The 19,743-nt window shown below is 31.8% G+C and overlaps 1 protein-coding gene and 1 pseudogene across 2 annotated transcripts; both read right to left on the bottom strand.

The window, feature by feature from the left end:
• Nucleotides 1-593: 593 nt before the first annotated feature.
• Nucleotides 594-7,687, bottom strand: LOC132722353 (vacuolar protein sorting-associated protein 4B-like; annotated as a pseudogene).
• A 1,275-nt stretch (nt 7,688-8,962) lies between these two features.
• LOC132722351 (vacuolar protein sorting-associated protein 4B-like) lies at nt 8,963-19,722 on the bottom strand. Of its 2 annotated transcripts, none has more exons than XM_060706850.1 (10): nt 19,058-19,722; nt 16,057-16,114; nt 15,695-15,814; nt 14,297-14,334; nt 13,551-13,669; nt 12,972-13,141; nt 12,010-12,178; nt 11,360-11,471; nt 10,791-10,931; nt 8,963-10,449 (listed from the first exon to the last, which is right to left on the bottom strand). In XM_060706850.1, exons 2-10 carry the CDS (start codon nt 16,103-16,105, stop codon nt 10,348-10,350), a joined length of 1,020 nt encoding a protein of 339 aa, XP_060562833.1. In that variant the 5' UTR covers nt 16,106-16,114; nt 19,058-19,722; the 3' UTR covers nt 8,963-10,347. The 2 variants fall into 2 exon arrangements, with proteins under 2 accessions (XP_060562833.1, XP_060562832.1); XM_060706849.1 differs by having other exon boundaries at nt 16,057-16,110; nt 19,058-19,721.
• Between the last annotated feature and the right edge of the window lie 21 nt (nt 19,723-19,743).

The raw sequence follows: 19,743 nt of genomic DNA, 5'->3' as shown, positions 1-19,743 counted from the left end.
TATGTCTGACTATAAATGGCCGATTAAACATTAACGAAAACGTTTGAAAATTAGTATCATGAATAACTTTATTCAATTTGATATTTTATTTCATCTGAAGCATGCTTACAATAACATCCATCGTACACTGGCCAGCCTTGGTTTGGAGATTCTTCTATGTAAAGGAAAGTTGTTTATAAAATGCACTGCATTTTTAAAATGTTCATTTTGTTAAGATTTTAACGTTTTAAAATTACTTTTAATTTAAGGGTTTACGAGTTATGTATGATGTTTTTAATCCTTATTTGATATGAACGTCCATGTCAAAAATTTAAAAAATTTGAAACTAGTTTATCACCCAAAAAATTTAAAACCCCGTTAAAATCTTATAATCAATATCCCTTAGTCAAAAAGGGGAAAATTCGGATTTTAAAAGAAAATTTCTTCCCTTGAAAATAAAAGGGCATGCTGAGTTTCACAAAACCTTTTTAGTAACAGCCCTGAAAAAAAAGGGTATTTTCCTTTAAAATTTTCCCTTTTCTTAAATTTACACAAGGGTTTAAAACTTTAAAAGTTAACAAGGGAGAGAGTAAAAGTTCCCCATGGGATTTTCACTAAATGGGTGACACCTCGCCCTCTTTGCCAAAACTAAAGGTTGGTACCTTTTAGAGAATGTTTTAAACAAAAAATTAAAAAAGGGAAAAATTTCCAAATTTAGAAAACTAAAAAAAAAAAGAAAGCTGCCCCTTCCCCCTCCAAAATTTACATATTTTTTTAAAAAAAAAATTGTTTAAATAATAAAGTTTAATCCCAAAATATGGGGCGCACAGCCAAAAGGGAAAAATTTCCCAAAACTAATCATTCAGCCCTTTGGGGATTTTCATATGGGTTTAAATGAAACCAAAAGGAAATAAAATTAAAAAAAAATTTGGGCCCCTTTCTGTAGTAAAAAAAAGAAACATTTGTTTCCTTATTTAAAAAAAGGGGCTCGTTTTTTAAAAAATTTTAAAAAAAGATTTCCCAATTTTGGGCTTCTAAAAAAATGTTTTCAAATCTTTCATTGTCCCTTAAAATAAAATTTCCCCCAAAGCCAGTTTCTTTGAACAAAATCAGTGGGGAAATTTTTTTGTTTTTCTCAACTCATCGAAAATTTACATCCCCCTTTTTAAGGGCAAAAGAACACCGGGAAACAAAATAATTTTTAAAAAAAAAGTCCATAAAAGAAAATTTTAAAATTTCTGAAATACTTAACTAGAAAATGAAAAAAAAATTCAAAATCAGAGGAAAACCCTAAGAAGAAAAATTCGTTTGATTTTATTAAAATAAGACCCCCACTATTTTAAAAGATCCTTTGTATTTTATTTATCAATTTAGAATGGCCCAAAGAACCCAGGGTTTCCCGTTTTTTAATTTTTTAAAAAAGGGCCAATGAAAAATTTTACTGAATTCAAATTTTTCCCCGTTTAAAATTTTTTAAAGGGAAATTAAACTTGGTTTTAGACTGCTTTTCGGGTGAATAAAAATATTCAAAGGGTCATTGGGAAGGGGTTAAACAAATTTCTAAAATTTAGAATTTTTAAAAATCGGGTTTGCGTTTAAAAGTTTTAAAAAATATTTTAATAAGATTTAAACTTTTGTCCTGGGAAAACCCTTTAAAAACATATAAAAAAAAACAAGATTTAACAAGGGGAAAAGGGGGCGTTCAAATGAAATGCAACCCCCATACGACCAAGCAACAAGAACCAGTGGCAAGGAGCCCCAGGCGGACCCCCAAACAAAAAAACAAGACAGGGCACAAGACAGAGCACAAAGCCTTATAACCTTAAGTGAAAATATAAAGAAAATCAAGTATACCAAATTGACAACAGGCTCCGACAGTTTTTGTCCATTCCACTTGCGTCCAGTTTATTTCCATTGCATCAGGTGCATCGGGTGAACACGGGCCGTCAAAAGGTTCGTCAACGTATTTCATCTGGATTGTCTCTAGATGGACCTCGTACCTTAAATGAATTTATCATTATTCATTTTAATATTGAACAAAACGTGATACCAAAGTCTGGGTAAAAACGTGTTATAAACTGTCAAAATATATAACCCTTGCAGATTGCATCAAGACACGCCTTAAAGGAAAAGATAAGAATATATACCTTTCTGAAATGTGTAGCAGTTTGTACTTTACGTACTGGCTGCATGAGTGCATCTCTCACAACAATACTAACATCTGCACCAGAATATCCCTCAGACTTCAATCCCAGCTGTCTGTTTAAAATATATACAAGCGAGTTATGAATATAACTGAATTTTTGGTTATACTCTTTTAATCATAAATACAAGGTCAATTTCAAAATAATTCACAAACCAGCAGGTAAATAAAATGTTTCTAAATATTCTAGACAAAATGAACATTTCACAAGCTAAACCTTGTCATAGATAAAAAGACAGAAAGTGAAAGTGGACGTACTTGAAATCTTCATCGGTGAGAGAGTTTGGGGTGGAGCCAAGGCTTAATTTAAATATAAGTGACCTGGCTGGTGCCTTCGGTAGTGGAATATAGATACGTTTCTCAAACCTTTTACGGATTGCAGGATTCAAATTCCATGGTTTATCTGTTGCTCCTAATACTAAAACACCTACAATATATGTTCGACTATACAGTTAATATAACAATACAAAGCCTTACATATTTTCATTCATTTTGTCATGCCGTAGCTGACCAAGACGTAACTGAAAATGTTAAAATACGAGAGTAATGACCCTATTACATGCCACATTGTACACAGGAGAAAATTAGAAATACAGAAACGCAGAAAGATTATCTTTTTACAGCATTTAAACATGTATTACGTTTTCAAAGTTTCTTATGTCATTTAAAGAAGATAGATAACAGATCTACGAGTAAACCGGGCCTAAAAGTGGTCATTTGTATTCTTTAATTATACTTATATCACAAGCACTATCAAATAGCAGAATGAAAACTGGTTAATAGAATTTATTTAAACTTTGCTTGATCTAATGTTATAATCTGCTTGAAGCAAAATCGCCTTTGCCACCAGAATAGAGCCAATCCTGTCTCCACATCATGCAGTTTTGACGAGGCCATGTTCAATACTTCAATGCTTCTGAAAACGTAAAACAGTTTATGCAGCTTATAACATTACCGTCCTGGTCCCCTGTATGCATTTGTACAAGGAACTCTGATCTTATTCTACGAGCAGAGTCCAACTCGTTTTCTCTTCGAGATTCGCCTAAAGCATCCACTTTATCTATAAATATAATGCTGGGTTTGTTTTCTCTTGCCATACTAAATATGGCTTGAATTACACTGAAATGAATATAAAATTACAATTTTAAAACCTGTTATTCATTAACATTTGAATAGTATTAAAAAAACTATAAACGTTTTCTTATATTTTTGTCCTATTTCTTCTTTGGTGGAACAGACTAGCATTCATGTTACTTTGTAGAACACTGCATTTACTGGCAAAACATTGCATAGTGTTCACTTATTCATGTAACATAACCATATAAATATAAAAGAAAATCTTGGTATACATGTACAGGTAATGATTCTAACGCTAGTGTACCTAATTGCTTAACTTAGAGATCTTGTTTGGTATTATTCAAATTGTGTAGTCAATGTGGTTAAGTTAGCTGCATCACAATTGATTAATTTAAGACACTCAGGCTGGTTTTCTCAAGCTGGACAAGCAACAAGAAAGTTACTTTTCTGATTCTCCAGGCCACCTGGACTCTATGTAGTTTGAGGAAACAGACAAAAATGTAGAGACATTAGCTTCTGTTGCTACCGCTTTAGCCAAAAGTGACTTCCCTGTACCAGGGGGCTGCAATGATAAATCAAAATAAAATAAAATTAAGATAACAATGTCTAATTAAATGTAACAAAAATAAAAAAGTTATAAATTAATGAAATAAATGATAAGTAAATGATAAATGGCCACATCAAATGATGTCAACGTGGGCCATGTGGAAGCATTCCAGCTTTTAAAATGACGGGAGACAAACAGTGCATCTATATTAATTTGATTTTTTTATATACGGACATTGAGAAAGAAGTAACAAAAAACAACTAAAGATAGCAATCACATTTATTCAATTCATTCTCTAATTACATCAAACAATTATAACGTAAATAATGCCTATATAAGGGACTGCATTGAACGTTTTAATATGACAGCCGCGGAAATGCTTCCGGGATGTTAATACCATTTGATGTAGTTCTGAACTAATAATTTGTGTGCAAATTTCCAGATAATTCCTTTCCCCCTGATGGTCATAAACAGGTTTTCTGATTTCCAAAGCAAATAGTCTAAAAGGTTCAGTGAAAAAGATACTGAACTACGAAAGTTTAACCAAAGTTCTGATGATGTTAAAATCAATGATTTTTTTGTGGCGTGACTGAGAAATGTTGAACGTTTTTAAAAGTCATCAATAGATATATGGATCTTAGTAAACTTACGCCATATAACAGAATTCCTCTCCATGGCTTTCTAATCCCTAGAAATATAGAATAAATATTTTTACAAATAATTCTTAAAAATTAAATTAGGTAATAAAGTTTTCCTGTTAAACTTATAAACTCGTATTTCCTAATAAAAGCCATTTATTTATGTATCTGTTTTCTCGTTTAGATACGCCATTTACATTGGGCCATACACCGCTTTTCATGTAATGACAAAAGGTCTTAAAGGTTCTTTGATCACCGCCGTCATATGAACACATTTGAAGATGTTTGGTCCTACATTTGAAATTTAAAAAAAATGGTTTTCACAGATAACGTAGGACTATGTTTTTTACATCAGGCGAGTTGGGCAAACCTGTGAAAAGATGCGGGAATTTAAAAGGTAAAACAACAGCTTCCTTCATAGTTTCTTTAGCTTCGTCAAGCCCAGCAACATCTTCCCATCTTATGTTTGGTTTCTCCATAACAATTGCACCTGAAAACCGAACAACATTTGAAAAGCTATATGCATAAAATTTGTTTTTCGATAAAAGGCATTATTTTGCACATCGTTTGTAGCACATTATGTTACAAATGAAACCATTATTGGACTCAATTTTATAAATTTAGCCTCATTTCCATCCATTTCAAGAGTCCAGAAATCCGTACAAAATACATACCGTATCGTACAAAGCTTCATTTCTATTTCAAAGTCCAAAATATCAATATCAAATTCATGAAGTACTTAATCTACCCTCGTTTTCAATTAAAAAGTCCAAACATTCATATTAAATCTTGAACAAAATGTCCACAAATAGTGGTGTGAAAGAAAAAGATCAATTAAACTCGGCTTTGGTCTCTTCTAGTATAGATTTGACAGCTTTGTATTTCAAATAGAATTCAGTATTTTACTCAATAATGTTTAATAATCACATATTATTCAACAACTTTGTATTACGTATCAGGTATCCAATTGTAATGTTAAATATTACAAGAACAACAAAGCAATATCAAAACAATTAAATATACTAAGCGACAAATCTTTCAACGCAAATAATTGACCATCTAGCTCTTTTCTTTCTACGAGCATAGCAAGTTAGCATTACCTGATAAGTCCCCTTCTAATGTGTTTGATTCTGAACTCATTGTCATCATCTGCACTGTCGTCAGAAAATTCTCTAAATAAATATAACAGATTATGACTAAAAAAATATGAACATCAAATATTGCCACTAAACTATAAATCGATCTTTAACATGACATGCGTAATGATAAAACATTAAGCGAAATAATGTCATATCTATAGAAAAAGATTAATATAACAATTTATTATATCAATCTTAGATTTAACTATTCATTTAAATATTAAGTCATTTAAATATCAAAATGCAAAAATTGATTTTCAACAGTAGGAAACCTGATCAGGATGCACGAATATACCTGGTCAGGCTTTATAGTAATGACAAAGGCAAATCATTTTCAGTTCCAGCAGGTTTTAATATCTTCTTTGAATTACCGCCTTTGTACAGGTTCGGGGCCTTTTTCAGCTTTTCAGCTCAATGAAACATCTTTGGCTAACTCTAAATGGTTACTCTCTTTTTTATTTTTTATTTATGTTCTATCTAATAAAATAGTTCACAAATAAGTTTTTTTAGCTAAGCTGAATTAGGAAGGCACTGTACTTTGGAAATTATATAAAATTACATTATTCTTAAATATTTTCCTTGTAATAATCTTATTTCTCAATTACGATACAATGTAAACGTTAACAGTTCATTCATATCAAGTTTGACAATTTTTTTTTTCAGATGAATGTGAAACACTGGAAATGATGGTTTATACAAATAGTAATGTAATTACTTTTTAGAAATACATGCATATCGACACCGGGATGAGAAAAAATACCATTCACTACTTTTTAAATCGACATGTTGAATTATTTAAGATATTCAATTCTATTGTTCTTGATATAAATAAAAAGCTTCTGACATGTGCTTATCGTTACTGTTTCATATTTGAGCCGCGCCTTGACAAAACCAACATAATGGGTTTGCGATCAGCATGGATCCAGACCAGCCTGCGCATCCGCGCAGTCTGATCAGGATCCATGCTGTTCGCTTACCAACTCTATTACAAGTGGAGAACTGACAGTGAACAACATGGATCCTGACAAGACTGCGCGGATGCACAGGCTGGTCTGGATCCGTGCTGGTCGCAAACCCATTATGTTGGTTTTGTCGTGACGCGGCTCATTTATTTTTAACAAAACAAGTTCATTTTAACGTCATTTACAATATTAACGTCTTTTGATGTCATTTATAAAATGACGTTAAATGCTGTTTTCTCATTCAGACTTCCAATTATCATATACGTGTATTTCCAAAAAAAAATTATGTACTTTGTCTTCAAAAACAACATAGGAAATTTGCATGGGTACAAAATGATTATCCGAAAAGGAAATAGTGATAAAAATATAATATTATTCTTTCGTTGTGACTTAAAATATTAAAAACTCCTTGTTAGGTCATCTGTCGAGGCAAATATGAAATATGAACATAATGCTACTCACATTTGCATGCATGAAGGTAATTCTGGACTACAGTCTAAGCTTCATCATATACTTCTTCTTATATCATTCTGTCGCATTATCAATTGGTTCTTTTGCTCTAAATAATTAGGTGATTGGTGGAAATTTAATAACATCAAAAGCAAGTTTCACACAATAGTCCAATATCCAAATAAATAATTTGTATTTATATTCCTCGGCTCACAGGATAACTTTTTACATTTGTATTTTGTTTACATGTCTAATCTTTATTACTGGTAATGTAAAATCGATTTCCAATTTATACCACTTCGATAAAATTAAAAATTAAAACTATCACAAAAGCATAAATGTATATAGTCTGTACTTTTGCCCAGCGTGTTTTTTCCACACATTAAAAAGCATTCTCTATTCCTTTTCTACTCAGTAGTAGCAGTTATTTACTCTCACATATATCTAGTTGTTTTTCCCTATTGTAACTAAGGTTTATTTTTGTAACGTTTCTAAATTAAGCCGATCATTTTAATAATACGATTTCAAACTGTTTCGTTAAAATTAAAATCATTCTAATTTTCATTTTTTTTTCCTCTCAATTTTCAATTACTGTTTGAAGCCGTATCCCGGCATTATTTTGTTTTTCTTTTACACGAGGTCACATGTCGATGCATTCACCTATCAATCGATTATTTATACAAACTAATACAAAGCTTTGATCATATGACTATATAGCAAAATCTATAAATAAATTGTTGTGTAAACATTTGTACTGATATCACTGTTCTAAATATAACAATTACGTGTATCTAAAATAGTTTAAGCACTTATTAAGAGTCATGTGATAGCCATTAAAGGTACATTATGCTTCAGAAATGCTTCTGTTTTCATTTCTCAAAAACTCTTTATTTTTGGTGAACTTTTAATGGTTTAGAAAGTTATTCGTCGCCAAACTACCTAAATGTCCGTTTCCCTCTAATTAGTACATTTATAGCAATTCAGTATTTTGTATGGAAGTCAGTGTTGTTTTTTTTACATTTTGGTATTTTTATACCAAATCATTTCACTTTCAAGGCTACTTTCTTCGGGTGATGACATTCTTTTAAACCATCATTTTAAACGTTATAAAGGTCAGTTTGCCCTTTAAAACAAGTAATTAAGTTGTTTGTTACTGAGCCGTAATGCACCTTAAGCTGCATTATATAAATATGTACAAACATTTTCTGCCTAAACACAGTCTGCCTTTTTTTACCAATATTGTTGCAAATATAATCAAATATTGTACAGAAACAATAGTTAATAAAAGGAAAATCAACACTAAAATTCGTATACGAATTTTAGCATTCAAGTGAAGACTTTTATTGATTAGTGTATATAGTACGCCACAGAGTTAGATTAAAAAATCATTTGTTGTAAGATTGTTCCATCTAATCCGGTTGTGCAAATAAACATTTAGTCTAGTCACCATCGTACTGCCGAACTGCCGTTATCGTACTGTTATGTTTCATAATGTTCCTCCTCAGAGAAAACACATTGGCCATAACGAAATACCGTACTGTTCTTAAAATACTTATGATCATCCTAAAAGTGCATAATACCAGATCTTAGTTTGCTCTAGAAGTATTCCGTCTTCTTTGGCAGCAATTTGGCAGATTACCCAAGCCTATATATGGGCTCTCTGTAAACACAGGGGGTAGATGTATAAATTGGGAACCTAGTTAGAATGACAAAAAGTCACTTTAAGGCAATGTTTTCTAACAAGTCTGAGGTTTAAATGCGAAAATGCAGCAAATTATCAAATTAAGGTTGTTCATCGTGCATATAAGCATAAAGTGGTGTCATCTTCTGAAGATAAAAAACAGCATAAAAGAATTAAGGCAGCTCAGGCCATTTCAAATTACGTGTGGAAGACAGATTGTCACAATGAAGCAATGTACCAAAAATCTAGTAAAGACGATTAGTTCTGAAGAAATACAACAATAAAGTATATATTCAAATTTTTTATATTTGAAGCACTTTGTGAATTCTATTTATATAAATACAAACAAATCGAAATGAATGAAATAACTGCATAAAAGTACATTGAAGGACAATCAGAATGCTGAAGAACCTGACATGCTTACAAACAAAACTTTTACAAAAAAGTATCAGAAATGACCATATCACATGAAATAGTTCTGGGCTGTGAATAGTGTCCTCCAATAATAATTATGAAAAAATGTTCTAAATTTCAACTGATTATCATTAGTAGTTTAAACTTTAATGAGGATAACTACAAACCGTTATCATGTTTATTTTTTATTGACATCTTACCATATGTCAGTTGACAGTAGCCGAAATCCTTTTCATTGTTCAAAAATCACAACAAATAGACAGTTTTACGCCCATTGTTCTATCTAAAACAATCTTACTTCTTTTACAGATATCTGCATTTACAAATGTTTACAGTTCTTGTGCAAATAAAGTGTCTGACTTGTTAAAGAAAATAGTGGTCAGTGTCTTTTCATCGTAAAATTTACCACCCCTTACTGTAATGCCTAATTATGTAAATTATGTAATACAAGGACAAAAATGATTGAGCACATTAATCATTTACTCAAAACGTTATGACTGTGTTGTTAAACGGTGGCCCAACTATTAAAAAGAAACACCGTCAGCAACAAGGGTCTTGACCTGGTGGAACTCTTAATGATAATATTCTTTGCACGCACTACAGAGCTTGGTCAAACTGACCTTCTCTTGGTATCTCATTTATGTATTTTCATATTGAAATGCTTTAGAATTTGTGTGGGCTGGTCCAAATTCAAAGAATTGGGCGAATCCAAGAACAAATACCCAGTTAAGTTTATGCACATGATGTATTATTTCATTTCTATGTTACAGGATGTCAAATTCTACCAACTAGCTTCAATTCTACAACAGGAAAAAAACAAGCTAAAGTGTCACCCAAGGTATTCAATCAACAGTGGAAGTAAAAAAAAACTCGCACAATGTAATCAAATTCCTTATAACACTTACAAAGATGTTTATTAGAACTACAGAACAACAAACAAAATAATTTGACTGGTAGAACAATAAACTTTTAAAACGATTGTATAAAATTTACCGCATTCATTGAATTGAACATTTATTCGAACTAACATATTTTTTTCAAATGATAACGTACAGCACTTTCTTATACAAAGATTGTATTTCTACCATAAATTGTCAGCATCTATTGTAATTATTGCATACTGGAACGTGGAACGCCTAGTTTATCATTTGTTTATTGTAAATAAGTAAACATCAGATAAAATTGTCCCTCTTCAAAATCATAATTTACATCACTATATAACATGAAAATGAACAAAATGAACATTTCCTGCCGCTGCTAGCCTTCTTGGCCAAAATCTTTTGTGAATTCTTCGTGTTTTTTCAATTCATCATCATTAACAGTTGCCTTCTGTGTCTGTAGTGACATTAACATATCACTCTGAAATCAAATACATTGTATGTAAAATAATTATAGTATTAGAATAAGAACAAAGTATAATATCATTCACATGCAAAATGTGCATTTTCATAAAACCATGTATGCTTACAGTATACGTTGTAAATATTTTTATACACAACTGACTATTCTTATTCTTAAAACAAATACATTTTCCTTATATAGTTATTATATTGATTAAACATTGTAATTACACTAGTTCAACATATTAAAGTAATTTAATAAAACCAACTTTTACAATAACTTTACAAAATATTATGTAAGGAAAACTATCTTCAGAAATAAAATAGAAAACTATTGCAAAAGGTAAAAATCAACTTTACCATGCTAACAACAGGTTCGAGCAGTTTATGGCCATCCACTTGTGTCCAGTTCATTTCCATTGCACCAGGGGCCCCAGGTGAACACGGGGTCAAAAGGTCATCAACCATTTCATCTGGATTGTCTCTGGACGGACCTCGTACCTTTAACAAATTATATCGCAATTACAACTATTTGCTAATTATTACTATTCAATTTTCAACATTTACACAGATTAAAAGGGTACTTTTCTAAATAAAACGAAGAACTTTCAAACAACATTTATATAAAAGATGAAAAGTTCCTTTGGATAACTTTCAGCAACTCTCCCTTCAGACTGTGCACATACTAGATATTAGAATTTTGACATTACATCATAACAGCAATTATTCGTAAGCTTCACCACATGTACTTATTCAATACTTCTACTTGGTTTATGTGCACAATTGTTATTGCTGGATAGTTACTAATATTGTGTTTGACGAATTATCGGACTTTATCTGAATTGGGATATAAAAAAGGCAATTAGAAAATAAACAATAGGCAAAATCAATACATATATTGATAGAAAAGTTATAAAATAAGAATATACCTTTCTGAAGTGTGTAGCAGTTTGTACTTTATGTAAAGACTGCATAAGGGCATCTCTCACAACAATACTAACATCTGCACCAGTATATCCCTCAGCCTTCAATCCCAGCTGTCTGTTCAAATTAAAGTCAGTCAGAATATAATAAACACATACTTTTCATCAATTAAACGTTTCCTTTAAGATGATATATTTTGATAGGCATTGTTAACGAAACAGTAATATTGCTTCAACAGTCTTAGAAAATCAAATCTTAAACATTCGAACGCAAAAAGTATCAAAAAGGCGATCTGTCATATTTATTTTCATATATTTATCGAAAAGCTGTTAGAAACATCTAGAAAATATCATTATTGTGATTTTATATTTATTCTGATTTATATCTTTTTCCAACACTTCTTGCCATCGCGCAATCGAACAGATCTCTACCTATAACGGAAGCTCTTCTGAAGTATCAATCGAACATGCTAATGAAAATTCTGCCTACAGTTAATTTCAGCGGAAGTCAAGGTGAATATCAGACGGCCTTCGGCCGAATAATGATAAATTTTAAAACTTGCATATGGCCTGTTTCTTAATTCATTCTTAGCAAATAACCGTACAAAATTATATTTCTAAAGTTTGTGCGATACATATAGTGAAAAGGAACTTACTTAAAATCTTCATCAGTGAGAGAGTTTGGTGTAGAGCGAAGATTAAGTTTAAACATGAGTGACCTTGCGGGTGCCTCAGGCATAGGGATGTATATACGTTTCTCAAACCTTCTAAGAATAGCAGAATCTAAACTCCATGGCATATTTGTTGCACCTATGACTAATAAACCTACAATTTTTACAACACTTAAGTCAAAACAGCAGTCAAAAAAAAAAAGAAATAAAGCAAACACGTTCCTAATTATTTTTTGTCAAGTTGAAAGACGGTAGCATGTTACTTCGCGATCAATGAATCCAATAATTTAAATATTCTGGATTAAATACTGCTTAAACTCATTACAGACTCAATAAAATACCTCTGCCAACTACTTTTAGGATTTTTAGAGTATATGAATAACTACCCTGTTATACTAGTATGTCTCAGAATCTTGCATATAGAAAGGTCATCTAACAGGAAATATCAGTAACTACACTGTAATATGCAATACTTTCAATTTTTCACCATTTAAATACTATACAGATTGCATTAGAAAAGCTATCCCGCTTGAAATGAACTGATATGTAACAAGATTGATACTGCCATGTAATGATCATCAGGGAACCATATGATTAAACTTATATCTTTTTCTTTCTTATTTTCTTAACCTATTTATAATTTTTATTTGTTTTAAGTCACATTAATACTGCTAAGGCCAAATGGCAACTTTTCAACTTCATTGGTACGTTATTTCAGGCCTAATAACGTACAGAAGTAGAACCCAAGACTTTCTATAATGCCATTTCTCTTTTTTTCTACTATCTCTTACAAAAATCTGCAGTAATAATCTTTAAACTTTGTCATTAAAATTTTTCATATGAAATATAAATGCATGAAAGGACAACTAAGTGTAAAAGTTTTCAATTACAGCTTAATTAAGAGTTCTGAAAATGTAAAAACAGGTAAATGAAATCATATGCCATACCATCCTGGTCATTTCCTACACCTTGCATTTGTACTAGAAACTCTGTTTTAATTCTACGACCAGATTCGGACTCATTCTCACTTCGAAATCCAAATATGGAATCTAAATCATCTATAAATATAATGCTTGGTTTGTTTTCTCTTGCCATACTGAATAAGGTTTTGACTAATCTGAAATGATGAATACATACTGGTGAAAAATGTTACAGCTTCAACTTCTCAATCATTAAAAACATCTTTTCTCTTACATTTTGTAATACTGTTTTGGCTTATGTGACGGATAAAGTTGCTAGACATAGTGGAAAAAGCCTAATTTATTTGTTGTACTGTATATAGTGGTTCAAATGTCCAAATGTTAATGTAAAATGATAATAGAGATGAAACCTTTAGATAGAGCATGTACATGTACCTCAAGATCAGTAAATTAAGAGGTCTTATTTGGTAATTGACCAATGATAGAGTTCATGTTCAGTCCTTACATTAGCTGCAGTTCTTATGTATATAACACTCATTTATTTTGAATAATTTTCAGGAAAAGTAAAGATATGAGAGTCTTAAAACAGATATTTCTATCACTTACTTTTCTGATTCTCCAAGCCACATAGATACCAGATCGGAAGAGATAATATAGAAAAATTTAGTATTTTTTGCTTCTGTTGCCACTGCCTTAGCAAGAAACGTTTTTCCTGTACCAGGGGGCTGTAACAATTCATAGAAATAAAGTAATAATTTAAAGTATGATCTATAAAAGAACAACCAGATGTTATAAAAATGATAAAACTCATTATGATAATAACATTTGTTTTTTTCTTTCATTCGTATTTTCTTGTCTAATTTGATCAAACAATTGCACTGCGCCTATTAACAAGAAATGTTCACAGATAAGCATACTAAACAAATTCAATGCTTGAGCCTTGATGCCTTAAAAAATGTGTATACAAAAAGCAAAAATACTTGCAAAAACAACATAAACGAATGTCATAAACCAAAACGTTTTCTAATTTCCGAAGCAAATGCAGGTTTAGTATAGAAAGTTACAACACGACGAAAGTTAAACCAAAATTCTGAAAATGTGGCAAGATTTTTTACCTACAAGTGGAAGGTGATAATCAATGTTTCAAGGCAATAATTTTATAGAGAAAATAATGAGGTGGTGCAAAATGACTACACGCTGTCATGAACATCAATGCCGTGTATGACAATTCTATTTTAGTCAAGTCAGAGTCAAGGTAAAACCATATCATCATCTACTTGCGACTGAGAAATGAGATTATCATCAATCATCAATAAACAACAATCAGATAATGGATTATTAATATAACTTACACCATATAACAGTATTCCTCTCCATGATCTTCTTGTCCCTGGAAATAATAATAATTGTAAAAATAATGCTCAATATAAATCCATGCAGTATAAATCCATGCAGTATAAATTTATTTCTAACATGTCTACAGAATTTAATTCAAAAACTCTTATCTCATATCAAAACAGAGACATAGATAACAGAGATAGGCAACTTCCTAGCCAGTTCAGATATCACACGTGCTTGTTAAACTTAAAACTTGTAGCAAGTAAAACTTATTAATCAATAAAATAATACATTTTCTGGAAGCTTATGCATTTTTCTATGGCTGCAGGTAAAAATATTTACAGTTCCCATTAAAATAAATGATACGTCAATTTCTAAAAAGTACTACTTAATAATTTTTGTTAATGACGAAAAAACTGGCTCAGTAAGTATGTTCTGCTATGTTTTACTAAGTGTGGGGCAAGGAAAGTTACCAATATTTTAACATACAGCAATAGATAAAAGATTTAACTTTTAAATAGTGTTTAACATAAAAGGATCAAATGTACATCCATTAAGTTTTATTTGCTACAAAATGCCTAATTTTTCACTTTTTTGATAGGCATGAGTGATATTTCAATGGAGTATATAGGAGCTGCTTATATATCTCTGTTATCTACATCTCTGATCAAAATTATCTTTCCTGTTTATTTATTTTATTATTCCTGGCTCTGTTTTCTATGGTGGCATATTTCTGCCACCAGATAACCATATAACTAACTAGTAAATTAAGAGGTTAACTAGTTAACTTAATGAACTAGTTAGGTATCAGGTAACCTCTTATAATTAACTTGTTAGGTATCAGGTTAACTAGTTACGTAACTAGTTAACCTCTTAATTAACTAGTAAGTTATCAGGTTATCTGGTGGTAGAAATATGCCACCATAGTTTTCTCGTTTAATGTACACATATCTTTCACTTGAGGTCATACGACGCTTTTCATGTAATGCCATAAAGGCAACATTGGTTGTATGATCAGTCATATGCACACATCTGAAGAAGTTGTTTATTTTCTTAATTTAAAAAAAGAAATCGTTTTCATATTATTATGTTGAGATCTGCGTACAACGTTTCTAACATACAAACACAAAACTATTTTCACTTATCGCCTAAAAACAGACTATAATTCTAAATTTAGAATAAAAAATCGTTTTCATGTTTATATGCAAATTTCCGCATAAGCCGGTGCTTAGGGGTGTGACTAGTAGCTTGCATTTATCACAGCTGTCTATAAATAGGCTGACTCTTACCATCGTGCAACGTTTTCATGTTTACCATATGTTTAACAAGGCCTTGCGAGCATACACATATAATTACCATTGTAATTCTTGGAGAGAAAAAAAAATATTTTAAGACAGGAAAGTTGAGCAAACCTGTGAAAAGATGCGGAAATTGAGAAGGTAAAATAACAGCTTCTTTCATAAATTCTTTGGCTGCATCAAGCCCAGCAACGTCTTTCAATTTTATGTTTGGTTTCTCCGTAACAATGGTTCCTGAAAACAGAACACCAATTTAATAGCTACATGCATAAAAATATTTGGATAAAAGGCATTATTCTACAACTTTCAATCTTTCAAGTAGCAGGTGTCAAATGGTAACGTAAATTAATGAATAATTAATATAGAATAATACAGCTTAACAGTTCAATACATCAAACTACCAATCTCTCAAAATCTGGCAAAAGTTGATTCTATCTGACCGCTAATTTTTTCAGAAACTAACACAAAATCATTACCTGATACGATCTCTTCAAATGTCTTTGATTCCGCCCTTATTTTCATCATCTTCACTGCCTCGGAAGAAATCAAACATATTATGAATAAAGCATATCATGCACACCAAATATTGCCGCTATACTATCAATCGATCATTAACATTAGCATGACATGAACAATAATAAAATATTATGAGAAAAAAATACTGTAGTGTAATATAGAAATAGATGAATATAGCAGTTTATTATATAGAATAACATATTCAATCGATAATGCTGATTTTGCAGATTATGGATTTACCCTGCATAGCGATTTGAATAGTCCGTTTAAAGTTTAAGTCATTCCAATATCAAAATACAATAATTGCGCTTCCAACAGTATGAAACCTGGCACGGATGCACGAATATGCCTGGCCCGGCTTTAGACTAATGGCAAAGGCAAACCATTTTCAGTTCCAGAAGGGTGAAGGTTGAGTTTAGCTTACCCCTTCTACGGATTGATCCGCAGTATCTGCTCTGTCTATGCATGTTGTGTATACATTGGCTCTTACACTCACCTTTCCTTTAACCAAGCTTAATTACATTAAATAAGAAAAGCTCTGTACTTTGGAATCTTAATAAAAACACAAAATAAAAATAATGAATAAATACACCTTAAATATTTTCCTAGTAAAATTCTTTTCAACAAAATCATTCTTTTCAGATAAATCTGAAACTTTGGATATGATGGTCCATAACATGATATACATGTATTGCGTAAAATGTACGCATTTAGTCTTCTAAAACAACATAGAAAATATACATTGGTTTAAAATGATTATCCGGAGAAATAAAAGAAAATAATCTACAAACAAAAGCTGTCACCCAAGTGACGAATGCCCCCCGAAATGGTTTCTTAAGCATGCAGGTATTATGACAAGAAAAGAGATTAAAATTAACTAATTGCCGAATAATGTTCTTTGTATTATTGTACCTGTAATATATAATTGTGATAGCATGAACCTTCAAAATATAAGTGTGACCTTGACCTTTGAAGAAGGGACGTGGTTCCTGGACGCGACAAAATGTTGTTATGAGATAGACATTTGTGCCAAATTATTTCAAAATCGCTCAATGCATGACAAAGTTACAGTCTGGAGACGATTGTTGTGTAAGTGGGGACAGACGGACAGACGGACATGAGCCTTAGCCGCGACACATTGTTTTGATGTGGTAGACATTTGTGCCAAGTTATTTTATAATCCTTCCATGCATGACAACGTTACAGTCCGGACATGAATGTGTATCTTCAAACTCTTCTCGAGAGAATGAGTACCTTCAAACTATAAGTGTGACTTTGACCTTGAAGGTAGGGACATGGGTCTTTGTCGCGACATGTCGTCTTGATGTGGTAGACATTTATGCCTAGTTATTTTAAAATCCTTCAATGCATGACAAACTGCATGCCCGGACACGAATGTGTTTTCGTATAAACTCTAATTGTGATAAAGTGAAATTCAAAATGGTAGTGTGACCTTGATCTTTGAATAAGGGACGTGATTATTGGACGTGAAACGTCGTCTTGGTGTTGTAGACATTTTTATCCTGTCACTTGTATCGATTTCGGCCCGATAACAAGGTGCCGTATATTTTTACTGATCTACGGCACTTGATCACGTGGTATGCATGTTTGCCGGACTACTTTTCAAGAAAAAATATAAAAACTGTCGTTAAATCTTCTGTGTGTAGAATAACGAATTTCGGAAACGTTGATAAAACTTTGTTTGTTTATTTTATTTCACCCTATAATTTTTCAAGCGAAATAAAAATTATTAAAAGTGAAATAAATGTAAAACTTAACTCGTTTGCCACATTAAAATAGCGTATTTGGTTTGATTGTTTTGCACGTGCTGTTTGGCGCTACATTGTGACGTCACGTAAACAATACTTTTAACGTCTGTACAGCGTCAACGACTTCGTATCGATTTATTCAGGGACTTAATAAAAGATATTGGTGTTCGAATTCATTTTCTTAGTTATACCATTTTCTTTCATTCTAGATAGTTTTCACAACAAAATTCGACAAAAAAATGTTTTTATTTATCACATTTTTCAAACAAAATGGCGCCCTCAATGTGAAAATACACAGGGAGATATTAAGAACGGCGAGTGCATTGTTGTAGAATAATGAACGCCTCGGGCCTTCTTGTTTTATATAGAAACATTTCCGATAGTTATTTAAAGGTAGTTTGCCTAATAAAAGTCTTTAAAAAAAACGGTGACAGGATAAATAGAATAATAGGTTGGTGCCGTGGATGGAGAAAGTTTATCTGGCTCTGCTCCGGAATTTATTGGGTTCGCCTTCGGCTCACCCAATAAATTCCTCCGCCTCGCCAGATAAACTTTCTCCATCCACGGCACCAACCTATTATTCTCTATATGCCAAGTTATTTTAAAATTCTTCCATGCATGACAAAGTTACAGCCGGGACACGATTGTGTGTATCTATTAATTCTAATTGTGATAATGTGAAACTTCAAAATTTTAGTGTGATCTTGACCTTTGAGGTACAGACCTAATGCTTGGACGCGACACATCATCTTGATGTGGTAGACATTTATGCCTAGCTATTTAAAAATCATTTGATGCAAGCCAAAGTTACAGTTCGGACACGAATGTGTGTACCTATCTACTCTAATTGCGATAATGTGAAACTTCAAAATGATAGTGTGACCTTGACCTTTGAGGTAGGGACGTGGTTCTTGGACGCGACACATCGTCTTGGTTTGGTAGACATTTGTGCCAAGTTATTTCAAAATTCCTCAATGTATAACAAAGTTACAGTCCGGACACAAAAGAAGTGGGGACGCACAGACGGACAGACAGACAGTGCGATTATATAATGCCTCCCTTCGGGGGCATAAAAAATGGTACGGAAAAATAACTATATTTCGTTCGGAATTAAAACATAAGTAAACCCATGTAATCTTTAATAAGACTGTCTAAGCAAATAAAAAAAAATGAAAATCTTATTTCTACTCACATTTGATTGCGGTAAGGAAATTCTCTATTGCATGCCCATTTCGTCTTAATTCATCTTATCTGCTTCTGTAGCGTATGCCACAAGCTCAATAGCACTCAATAATTATGTGGTATGTGGAGGTTTAATAACAACAAATACAAGTTTCATATGCCAGTCATAAAGTATTCAAATAACTAATGTGTGTTCTATCCCACTGTCACTTTATATTATTTACAGCATAACTTTGAATACTCGTACTTTTATGTAAAAATCGATCTCCAATTCATATTTCACTCGATTTTACTAATATCACGAATAAGAATGTAAATAGATTAAACTAGTTCCCTGTTGAATCTTAATAACTGTTTTGCATTCCTATAATTGCTTCATTCCATTTTCATTTGAAATAAATAATATTGATATAGATTTATTGCGATAGATTTGCATGTTGAAGAAGAAACGCATTCTGTATTCAATTTCTTCTTAATAGAAGTAGTTATTTACTTGACTACATACTAAGAGTATGTAACTCGGTTCTTTACCAAAATTATCCAATCAAGTTTAATAATAAAAATCTGAATGCTAAACGAAAATCTATTCCAATTTTGTATTTTTTTTGTTTGTTTCCTTTTCCATTATTTTTTTCTTTAACACACGGTCACATGTTGAGGATAACTATCATGTGTATTTACCTATCGATTAGTAAT

Source organism: Ruditapes philippinarum, unplaced genomic scaffold, assembly GCF_026571515.1.
Source record: "Ruditapes philippinarum isolate M1 unplaced genomic scaffold, ASM2657151v2 ctg3533_1_1_1_1, whole genome shotgun sequence".
Lineage (NCBI taxonomy): Eukaryota > Metazoa > Mollusca > Bivalvia > Venerida > Veneridae > Ruditapes > Ruditapes philippinarum.
Note: the sequence above shows the minus strand (reverse complement) of the source record. Positions and strands in the feature narration are given on the sequence as shown.

Bases quoted from the DNA above. Each gene is read 5' to 3' on its own strand.
- LOC132722351 (XM_060706850.1), bottom strand. From the start codon at position 16,105: ATGATGAAAATAAGGGCGGAATCAAAGACATTTGAAGAGATCGTATCA. The intron at 13,670-14,296 runs GTAAGTTATATT...GAATTGTTACAG, and splicing joins GAGGAATACTGTTATATGGT to CCCCCTGGTACAGGAAAAAC. The intron at 13,142-13,550 runs GTAAGTGATAGA...TCATCATTTCAG, and splicing joins TGGCTTGGAGAATCAGAAAA to ATTAGTCAAAACCTTATTCA.